At 36.4% G+C, this 11,873-nt stretch overlaps 1 protein-coding gene across 1 annotated transcript; it reads left to right on the top strand.

Moving 5' to 3' along the window:
• The first annotated feature begins 558 nt into the window (after nt 1-558).
• LOC132716567 (plasminogen-like) lies at nt 559-5,867 on the top strand. Its single transcript, XM_060699869.1, has 4 exons — nt 559-637; nt 961-1,134; nt 3,754-3,927; nt 4,864-5,867. The coding sequence occupies exons 1-4, from the start codon at nt 559-561 to the stop codon at nt 5,118-5,120; spliced, it is 684 nt and encodes a 227-aa protein (XP_060555852.1). The 3' UTR covers nt 5,121-5,867.
• The last annotated feature ends 6,006 nt before the right edge of the window (nt 5,868-11,873 follow it).

Below are 11,873 nucleotides of genomic sequence, written 5' to 3'. Positions count from 1 at the left end.
CCGTCTATATATCGTATACTAAAGTTTAGGGTTCCTGCTTCTTGACCCGGCCCTTTCCTGACAGTATTTATAATACTGAGTCTAAGATGACAAGTTTATGACCATTTATATTGCCGAGTTTTGACAAAACTATGTGACCGTTATTGCTGCCGGATTTGTGGTAAATTATTCTACTTAATCTGTGCAGAGAAATATATGACCATATAGAACACCGAGTCTATGGAGAGAAATACATTACCATGTAGAACACCGAGTCTGTGGAGAGAAATATAACACCGAGTCTGTGGAGAGAAATATATGACCATATAGAACACCGAGTCTGTGGAAAGAAATATAACACTGAGTTTGTGGAGAGAAATATATGACCACATAGAGAACCGAGTCTGTGGAAAATATATAACACTGAGTCTGTGGAGAGAAATATATGACCATGCAGGACACCGAGTCTGTAGAGGGAAATTTAACACTGAGTCTGTGGAGAGAAATATATGACCTTGTAGAACACCGAGTCTGTAGAGAGAAATATAACACTGAGTCTGTGGAGAGAAATATATGACCATGCAGAAAACCGAGTCTGTAGAGAGAAATTTAACACCGATTCCGAGGGAGAGACTTGATATACGTTCATGTTCTAACAGTATTACTATAATATGTACATGAACTAAATACGTATATCGTTTAACCCTTAAAGAATAAAAATTTCAAATAGGAAAAGGATAAAAGCCCAAAGCCCTCTTGGATATACAAACTTCTTATTCAAAAGCAAATAAGAAAATATAAACTAATTGTGAGTACGAATTGATAGATTATCATTTCTTTAAAGCGGGTATATATAATATAATTACATGTTTATAATACCTAGATATATTAAAAACATGGCAAGTACGGTAACTATTGACAATGTGATTGTATAACACAGCTCAAGTTAAAGCCATTGTGGGTTGACTTTTGTGTTTACAGATTGCGGACCACTAGTTGATATAGCACATGGAACAGTGTCAGCAGCATCGACAACACACGGAAGCACAGCAACTTACGCGTGCCAGTATGGGTATGAACGCACCTCGGGAGATATAACAAGAAATTGTGTTGACGGGACATGGGATGGCATTGAAATGACCTGCACAATTAAAGGTGAGGAAATGACCTGCACAATTAAAGGTGATATGTCCCAAATACCTCTATTTCCCAACTTCCGCAAAAACAAAAACCACCCAAACATGTTTTTTTTTCAACGATGGTTTTTGTTATATAGAAGGACAAGTTAACCAGACAGTGATTAAAAAGTTATACTGTTCTGTATCTTTGAGAATTATATAACCTTAATTTAATCTGGATCATACGGAAGAGCATTAGTGCCAGGTGTATGTTTTTTATTAACTCGAAAATTCGAGTTACTAACTCGAAATTTCGACTTACTAACACGAAACTTCGAGTTACTTATCTCGAAATTTCGAGTTACTATCTCGAAATTTCGACTTAGTAACTCGAAATTTCGACTTAGTAACTCGTAATTTCGACTAACATTGCACGACTTTCATTGGTTGCCGGTCAAAGCAAGGATTGAATTCAAGATACTTTCTTACGTGTGTAGTTGTTGCACATTGACAGAGCACCTTTAACATTTATTTAACAGAACAATTTTATACGGTCAAATTGTCCACACATACTGAACATATCCTTCGCTTTTTTTGTGGAAGGGGGGGGGGGGAGGTATGTAAAATCACACTTTCCACATTTCCGTGCTAACAGGGTGTTTCTTTTTCTTAAGCACACATACAACAATCATATGGAGAAACAACAAGTCCAAAACACACCCATCATGTGTTAAATAAGTTTTAAATGACGTGTATAGACAAGTTTGTCTGTCACGTTTCTTTATACTAATAATGTTTTTGTAACATTATCATTATTTACCAATACTTTGATTCATATTGTGTTGATAAAAGTTGATAAAAGTGATACTTGTTATAATATATATGTTGGGAACAATATAAAAGCATGCGATTTTACAAGAAATATAGTCAGTCCAACAATTTTGACAAAGGCCTCAGCACGCCCTATTTTGGCCACGCCGCGATACTTTCCTCAGATGTCCCACACGTAAAGTATAGGACCGTTTTTTTACAGGGATGAGAAGAATATGATTAGTGAAAAGATATGTTCGAACAGATGGGATACAATACATCGTCTGAAGAACGCCTGAACGTACAAATTAAAGGAAGCCTTGTATTTTTTATGTCGGCTATTACTAAGTTTAAGTTAAATTTCAATAGTTTTTGTCCAGGCACCCGTTTCTCTATCTCCATCGTTCAAAGGCACTGCCTACTATATCTTATACCATCTAAAATAACTTTGGTCATTCTTGAAATGTTAATAAGTCGAAATTTCGAGTTACTAAGTCGAAATTTCGAGATAAGTTACTTGAAATTTCGAGTTAGTAAGTCGAAATTTCGAGTTAGTAAGTCGAAATTTCGGGTTAGGAAGTCGAAATTTCGAGTTAGTAAGTCGAAATTTCGAGTAAGTAACTCGAAATTTCGAGATAAGTAACTCGAAATTTCGACTTAGTAACTCGAAATTTCGAGTTAATAAAAAACATACACCTGGCACTAATGCTCTTCCGTAGGATCATTAGCAACCAGATGACTATTAATACTAATGTGTTTTATATGGCTATCAATACTGCGGAACCTTTGACAACAAGAGTCAATACGATCATTTTTTTTCCTAGCCTATGGTAAATAGTAATGACGATTTAATCTATGAAGAGAAATGTAGGACCATTTATACTGCCAAGTCTCGGAAGAACTTTATGACCATTTACAATTCTGAGTCTAAGGTGACAACTATATGACCATTTATTATAATTCTGCCGAGTTTTGACTAAACTATGTGACCTTTATTGCTGCCGGTTTTTATCATGATCATTTAAAGATACTGAGTTTGTGCAGAGAAATATATGACAATTTATCATAATATCGTATACAATTATCAGCACTAAAAGTATTTCTTAACACCATTATTTACATCTACAAATACATTCAACTTACTCAGGAATGAATTAAATCTTTGTGGTGACAATTTGACAGTGAAGTCGGCATTTTGGTGTCGGTAAATTTTACAAGTGTGAAAAGTACAATCAAAGGTATCAGACTGCAATAAATATCCAACAGTACCTATTCGGGACACCTATCCTAAATGTGTAATAACTCTCCTATTGTTTACTTAATTGTGTATAAATGAAGAATTATAAATTGCGGATCATTTAATTTAACTTTTGTGACGTAAAACGTCCGCAGCTCTATCCGTGAATCTGATTGGTTCGTAACATAATATTGTTTCCCTTGTTTAAAAAACAAAACAACAACAACAACAAAAAAAACCCTGAGTTTTTCTAAAAACGTGTCTGTTATCATAGCCCAAGGAGCACGCAACCGGTAACTTAGGTTATCAGCGGAATTTTGATAATTAGATTACATTTTTTTCTGATGAATTGCACTATTTTTGGCAATTTCCGTCCTCCTTGTTTAATTTATACACAATACACCTTCTTTTCTTCTTATTTCTTTAAAAAGCACTTCCTTTCCGTGGACTGGTTTCTTTCTATGGTAAATTTAGGAAAATTGTATGGGGGCAGCGGAATAAGGGTAAACAGAACAAATCCGTAAGAGTTATTAGAAAAAGACTATGCAACTTTTGTGTATTTTATGTTACATTTTGGTTAAACTTGTGTAACACCCTATTTTCTAACAGATTGCGGAGGTCTTCCTACCATATCTCATGGATCTGTCAGTGTTCCATATACGACACACGGAGCAACGGCCACGTACTCCTGTGATTCCAAATGTAGTATAACATCCGGGCACTCTTCAAGAACCTGTGATAATGGCGTCTGGACCGGAAGTGCAGCTGTTTGTACTTTAATACGTAAATATTTTTGATCTTTTTATTCTTTTTATATTATAATAACCTTGTATGGTTATCCAAAGTAAAAGTTGGAGTTATGGGACCTTGTTTTAGATAGCAGTGCTTTTTCTCTTGAATACATAAACATATTGTGATCCTTATTGATATTTATAGTTAGAATTAATACTTGTCGAGTAGTCATGATTGCTAATTTCTCATCACTTGCGTGGGACCAAATTTCATCAAGGACATTGCATTCTTTCCTGGGAGGAGACTCTAGCTGGCTAACAGAATGTCGATGGATCTATTTGTGTGCCCGCTTGAAAATTGATGCTTTCCAGTGTTATCAAAGAAATAAATCTACTTTATGCACATATAAACAATCGAGGAGGGAAGAGGTGGCGTGGGGATGCACGTACCGCTTTCAGGTTCCCTCGACACCCAGCACATTTTGCTCTAAATCACAAGTCAAGTTATCACAAGTCAAGATGGTAGATATACATTTTTGCACCAGTCCGTCAGTAATTGCGACTTAATCGTCTGCAGCGGTTTTTGTTTATCTGATTATCATGTATATAAGTTACCAGGCAAACTATGTCATTAGTTATCTTTCTTCAAATTGAATTATCTATCTTAATTAACTTTTAAATTCCAATTTTTTCGAAATTAAATGGTTAACCTTAAGTCTATTTATTGTCAGCAACACATTCCCACCATGCAACCAGTGCAAATCAATACCAACTGACGGATCCGCGTCGTCTCATAATGGTCTGCACTGTCCGCTTTTCAGTTTGTACGTATTTTGAATATTTCAAAAATAATGATGAATTGTTTTTTCGAGACTGAAAGGCGGACACGTCTAAATGTAAGACATTTGGTAATGGTTTAATTATCCGTTCTGTTTTCTTAAAATATCGTTCAAAAACAATGTTTCCATCAAATAAATTCTATTTTTAGCACACATAGGATGCTACGTCGGTGGGCAGTCATCACTGTACTATGGGGATACACAATCTACAGTTGGCAATCTTAACTGTCAGAGATGGGATGTTCAGTCTCCACATACACATGACATGACTGCCACAGGACTTCCAGAAGCAAGTCTCACTGATGCCAAGAGTTTTTGTCGAGACCCCGATCTAGCAGGCGCCCCCTGGTGTTATACAATGGATCCAAATACAAGATGGGATTATTGCGGCGTTCCCCTGTGTTGAAGTTTTTTTTTCGGCCGAAAGCCGGTCTAAAATCAGTCTGACTTCCTGTAAAATTTACGGGGAAGATCTGAATGTAAGAAGAGTTTTCATTGGTTTAAAATAAGAAAATGAAATTTAGGAATCTCATTGGTCATTCTAAAATAAAAAGTAAAGGATAGTTCTTGTCATTTTAAGATAGTTCTGAACTAAAATGAAAAGGATAGTTTTTGCCATAATAAAATCAAATTGTAGGGATAGTTCTAAAATAAAATGTACAGGATAGTTCTTAAACTTTCTATTTAAATTGCTCGAATATTTAAGTTCTGTTTAACAATACTTCCTCCCACGAAACATTTTACACTGCATTCAGATCTCAATACATTTTCTTGTGAACAATTTATTTTATTTGTAAGAACTTACTGAGTTTAATTTACACAAGATCTGAGTTTTAAATTTCGTCCAAAATAACTAGAATAATATCAGAAATTATCAGATACCCAAGATTTATTATGTTCAATAAGTGTTTGATATATGATATGATTATTGATGTGTTAAATTGACATAATGTTTATAATTTTCATATATTTTTGCATTTAATCAAGTATTCATTGTCTCTCAAATATCGACCTGTGTCGTTCGACGCATTACTCACCCCAAGTGAGGGTTAAAGTGACTCCGACATAAAGAAGTCCGCGCAGGGATGACGATTTTATTTTATAAAACACAATATATCTTTTCAAGTGTTTAAAATTGTTTATTGCTTCAAAGGGATCACTGTTTTCCAGATTTTATTATTGATAGTTCGATATTGCAATTGATAGTTGGACGGTGTTACTATTTATTATTATTATTTATTATTATTATTATTATTACTATTCAAATATTCAAAACTACTTTCGGTTTTAAACTAACAATGAACGAACTACTATCACGCGTGTTGAACGAAATTGGGTATGTAAAACCACTAAAGGATTGTCAGAAAGAGTGTTTGATGCATGTTTTGAGTAAAAATGATGTAATAGCTATTTTGCCAACAGGGTATGGAAAAAGTTTATTTTTTTGCCCCATTTGCGTTTTGTTCTATCACTTCCGTGTTCAAACCGCCATGTTAAAAGTAGTTCGTTCCCATGATGCTTAGAGTAGTTTCACACAGGTCAGTAAGACCGGTGTACACAATGATCAAGTATTTATAAAAATAATCACCGACTGCGAAGATGATGGTGTTAGAAATTGAATTTACTTACTGAAATATGACAGGTTCGTGTTCCATTTTTAAGACTAATAACCTTACAAGAAATTATTAATTTATTATGTCATTGTAATACAAGCTATGCTAAATTTCTATTTGACTTTGCATAAGTAAACCAGTTTTACTTCGACCGAGTATCTTTCTTTAAAGATACTCTACATGAAGAAGACTTTGTTTCATTAATATTTTATTAAAGTTATTATAATGGAACAAGACTTACAGTTTTATTTTTGCTTTTCTTCTAAAGAAATAAAAATGATTTGGCAGTCTGAAAAGTGTAGTATAAATGATCAGATGCAGTTGAAATTAGTTTTAGACTGTTCCCTCATTAACTTAGAATTATACGAATCAGAAAAAAAGAATAAAACAAAAATACTTCATAAACAAAACACTTCATGGTAAATGTCTACATTATGTGTGCAAATTAACATTTGTTACAATTCAAGTAAATATTTAACAAACTAAGCGCTTGATAATGAACATTTGTGACACCATAAATAATAATGGATCAAGATTAGAAAAGAACGCATTTAATTATGGCAACTAAGCATTGCGCAAATGTATATTCAGTGATGTTTATCTTCCGGAAATAAATCTGTAATATTCGAAAGTTTCCGTCGATGATGTACATTTTCGAAAAAGTCAGCATATGTTGGTATTCGTGTAAATAGTCTTGTAATGGCCTTTCGTATATTTTTTATTAAGCATGTGACTTTTTCTTTATTTCTTCATATTATTCTAAGACAAAAATAGTTTTAACTGTATTTCATTGTCGCATATGGAATTACTAGGAGAAAACTTCAAATAACTTCATTTCAGTTAAGTTTAATTTATATTGAATTGTTTATTTATAATTCAAGCTAGTAGTTCTTAACGGAAAGCTAGGCCCGGTTCTAGCCTCAGGGAAAAAATCAAGTGGATTAAACCCACGGTGAAAGGCCTTTCTAGTAGTTCTTATCTAAAAACAAAACTCAGTTCTAGCCTCAACGAATACAGTCAAACTGACCAAACCAACGGTGATAGTCATTTCTATTAGTTCTTAATTGAAATGCAAACCCGCATCTTGCCCCAGGGAATAGAGTCAAGCTGACCAAACCCACGGTGATATGACTTTCATGTAGTTCTTAACCGGTTTAAGCTCAGTGAATACAGTTTAGCTGACAAAACCCACGGTGAGAGGTCTTTCTAGTAGTTTTTAAGCGAAATTTTCGAGTAGTACTTAACGGAAATTCAAACCCGGGTTTAACCTCAGGGAATACAGTCAATCTGAACAAACCCACGGTGATAGGCCTTTCTGGTAGTTCTTAAAGGAAAATCAAACTCGATCCTGGCCTCATGAAATAAAGTCAAGCTGATTACACCCTCGGTGATATGCCTTTCTAGAAGTTCTTATCGGAAAACCAGACCACGTTCTAGCCTCAGAGAAAACAATCAAGCGGTCAAAACTCACGGTGACAGGCATTTCTAGAAATAATTTATTGAAGACAAAACTCGAATACAGGCAAACTGACCAAATCCACGGTTATATGCCTTCTTATAGTTCTTAATGGAAATGCAAATTCAGTTCGTGTCTCAAGGAATATAGTCAAGCTGACCAAACCCAAGGTGATAGACCTTTCTAGTATGTAGTTCTTAACGGAAAACCAAGTCCGATTCTAGCCACAGCGAATACAGTCAATCAGAACTAACCCACGGTGATAGGCCTTACTTGTAGTCCTTAACGGAAATTTAAACCGGGTTCTAGCCTCAGAAAATACAGTCAAGCTGATTACATTCTCGGTGATAGGCCTTTTTACCAGTTTTTTTACTTGTTCTGGTAGCATTTAACGAAAAACCATGCCCGTTTCCAACCTCAGAGAATACAGTCAAACTAACCAAACGCACGGTGATAGGCCTTTCAAGTTTTTCTTAACTGAAATGCAAAACGGCAAGAAGATTTTCAAGTAGGTCTTATCGGACATTTAAACCTTCTGGAACACAGTAAGACTGACCAAACCCCTTAAGCCTTTCTGGTTGTTTTTAACGTAATTTCAAATCTGGTTTTAGCCTTAGAAAATACAGTCAGTCTGACTAAACCCGCGGTGATAGGCCTCTCTAATAGTTCTTATCGGAAATTCTAAACCGGTTTTAGCCTCAGTGAATACATAAAAGCTTTTGAAAATCACGGCAAGAAGATTTTCAAGTAGTTCTTAACGGATATTTAACCTTATTGAATACAGTTAGACTGACCTAAGCCTTTCTGGTAGTTTTTAACGGAATTTCAAACCCGGTTTAAGCCTTAGGAAATACAGTTAGGCTGACCAAACCCGCGGTGATAGGCCTCTCTGATAGTTCTTAATGGAAATTTAAACCCGGTTCTAGCCTCAGGAGATACAGTCAAACTCATTATACCTTCGGTGATACGCCTCTCCAAGCCGGTTGAATATACAATCAAGCTGGCCAAACACACGGTGACATGTCTTTCTAGTAATTCGTTATTGACTAAACTCGGTTCTTGACTAAGTGAATACAGACAAACTGACCAAACTCACGGTGATAGGTTATCTAATAAATCTTAATGGAAATGCAAATCCAGTGTTTGCCCCAAGGAACAGAGTCAAACTGACCAAACCCACGATGCTAGCACTTTCTAGAAGTTCTTATCGGGAAACCAAGTCATATTCTTGCCTAAAGGAATACATGTATATTCAAGCGGAACAATCCCACGGTGGAAGGCCTTTCTGGTAGTCCTTAACGGAAATTTAAACCCAGTTCTAGCCTCAGGGAATACAGTCAAGCGGACCAAACCCACGGTGATAGGCCTTTTGCGTAGTTCTAAACGGTAAAACAGGCCCTGCTCTTACTTCAGGGAATACAATCAAGCGGACATGTTTTTAGTAGTTCTTAACTGAAAACAAAATTTGGTTTTAGCCTCAGCGAATACAATCAAACTGACCCATCCCACGGTGAGAGGCCTTTCTAGTAGTTATTTATGGAAATACAAAACTGGTTCTCTCCTCAGGGAAAACAGTCATACTGACCAAGTCCACAATGATAAGCCTTTCTAGTAGTTGATAACAGAAAACCAGGCCCCATTGAAGACTCAAAGAAAACAGTAAAACGGAACAAACACACGGTGATAGGCCTTTGACTAGTTCTTGGCAGAAATTATAAACCTGTTTAAGGCTTAGTGAATACATTTTAAAAGCTGAGGAAATCCACGTTAAAAGTCTTTTCTAGTAGGTCGGAACAGAAATTGAAACCCCTGTCTAGCCTCATGGAATACAGTAATGCTGACAAAACCCATATGTTATGCCTTTCTGGTAGTTCTTAACGGAAATTTAAGGTCGGTTGTAGTCTTAGAAAATACAGTCAAGCTGATTACAACCTTGGTCATACGCTTTTCTAGTAGTTCTTAACGGAAAACCAACCCCCGCTCTAGCCTCAGAGAATACATTCAAACGGACCAATTCGACGGTGACATGCCTTTCTAGTACTAGTATTTAGTTTTGTTGAAAACAAAACTCGGTTCTAGCCTCAGCAAATACAGTCAAACTGACCAAACCCACGATGATAGGCATTTCTGGTAGTTCTAAAGGGACAATCAAACCCGGTTCTAGCCTCAGGAAATACAGTCATCTGGTGATACGCCTTTCTAATAGTTCTTAACAGAAAACCAGGCCCGGTTCTAGCCTGACTAAATACAAGCAAGCAAACGAAACCAACGGTGAAAGGCTTTTCTAGTAGTTCTTTATTGAAAACAAGACTCGGTTCTAGCCTCAGGGAATACAGTCAAACTGACTTAACCCACGATGATAGATATTTCTGGTAGTTCTAAAGGGAAAATCAATCTCGGTTCTAGCCTCAGGAAATACAGTCATTTGGTGATACGCTTTTCTAGTAGTTCTTAAAAGAAAAAAAAACAGGCCCGGTTCTAGCCTCAGGGATAACAATAAAGCGGACCATGGTATTGTGCCTTTCTAGTAGCTCGTTATTGATAAAAAACTCGGTTCTAGCCTCATCAAATACAGTGAAACTGATCAAACCCCCGGTTATAGGGCTTTCTAGTAGTTCTTCATGGAAATGCAAATCTAGTTCTTGCCTCAAGGAATACAGTCAGGCTGACCAAACCCAAGGTGATAGGCCTTTTTAGTAAATCTAAACGGAAACAAAGTCCGATCCTAGCCTTAGGGGATATAGTCAAGCGGAACAAGACCTTTTTAGTAGTTCATAACGGAAATATCAACTGGTTGTTGCTTCTTGGAATACAGTCAAGCAGACCAAACACACGGTGATAGGCCTTTCTAATAGTTTTTAACAGAAAAGCAAGCCTGATTGGAGCCTTTGGGAATACACTCAAGCTGACCAAACCCACAGTGATAGGCATTTCTATTGTTTTTAGGGGAAAAACCAAGCCCAAAAACAATCAAGCGAAAAAAGGTGATAAGATTTTGTATTATTTTAAAAAGAAATTTTAAAGCCGTTTCTACCTCGGGGAGTGCACATCACGCGGACCAAACCGACGGTGATAACCTTTCTAGAAATTTTAAACGGAAACAAAAAACCCGGTTCTAGCTTAAAAATCAGTAACTTATTACCCCTAAAAGGTTGCCTTTCTGTTAGTTCTTAACTGAAAAACTACCCGGTTTTTGTCAAAGGAAATAATAGTCCCTTTACAGAAAATTCTTTACCTTTTTTACCCACTGTTGGCTGCGAAACCCCGATGAGAACCTTTTCTAGCAGTTCTTAAGGGAAAACCTAGGCTTGCCTCATGAATACAGAAATGCCCCAAAACTAAGGGATGGGCCCTTTTTGGGTATTAAAGGGAAATTCAAACACGGTTTTAGCCTCAGGGAATAAAGTCAAGGTGAAGAAACCCACGGTGATATGCCCTTCTGGTAGTTCTTAACGGAAATTAAAACCGGTTTCTAGTATATGCCTTTCTAGTGTTTCTTTATTGAAAACAAAACTCGGTTCTTGCCTCAGGGACATCAATCAAGCTCTCCAAAACCATGGTGGTAGGCCTTTCAGGTAAATCAAACAAAAAACTAAGTCCGACTCTAGCCTCAAGGAATACAGTCAAACTGATCAAACCTACGGTTATGGGTCTTTCTGGTAGTTCTTAAATGAAATTTCAACCCGGTTCTAGCCTCAGGCGATACAGTTTAGCGGACTAAACCCACAGTTACAGGCCTTCTAGTGATTCGTAACGGAATACAAAACTCGGTTCAAGCCTCGGTGAATACCATAAAACGAACCAAAGCCATGGTGATAAGAATTTCTATTGTTTCTTAATGCAAATGCAAATCCGGTTTTTGCCTCAGGGAATACAGTCTTACAAAACCAACCGTGATAGACCTTACTAGTAGTTCTTACCATGTCCGATTATAGCCTCAGGGAATACAGTCAACTGACAAAACCCACAATAACAGGCCTTTCTAGTGGATTTTAACGGGAAACCAAGCGCCGTTCTAGCCTCAGGGAAGACAGTCATGCTGATAAAACCCACAGTGATAGTCCTTTTAAGTATTTCTTAACGGAAATTC

The sequence above is a fragment of the Ruditapes philippinarum genome, unplaced genomic scaffold, assembly GCF_026571515.1.
Source record: "Ruditapes philippinarum isolate M1 unplaced genomic scaffold, ASM2657151v2 ctg7876_1_1_1_1, whole genome shotgun sequence".
Classification (NCBI taxonomy): domain Eukaryota; kingdom Metazoa; phylum Mollusca; class Bivalvia; order Venerida; family Veneridae; genus Ruditapes; species Ruditapes philippinarum.
This window is presented reverse-complemented; position numbering and strand designations above follow the sequence as displayed.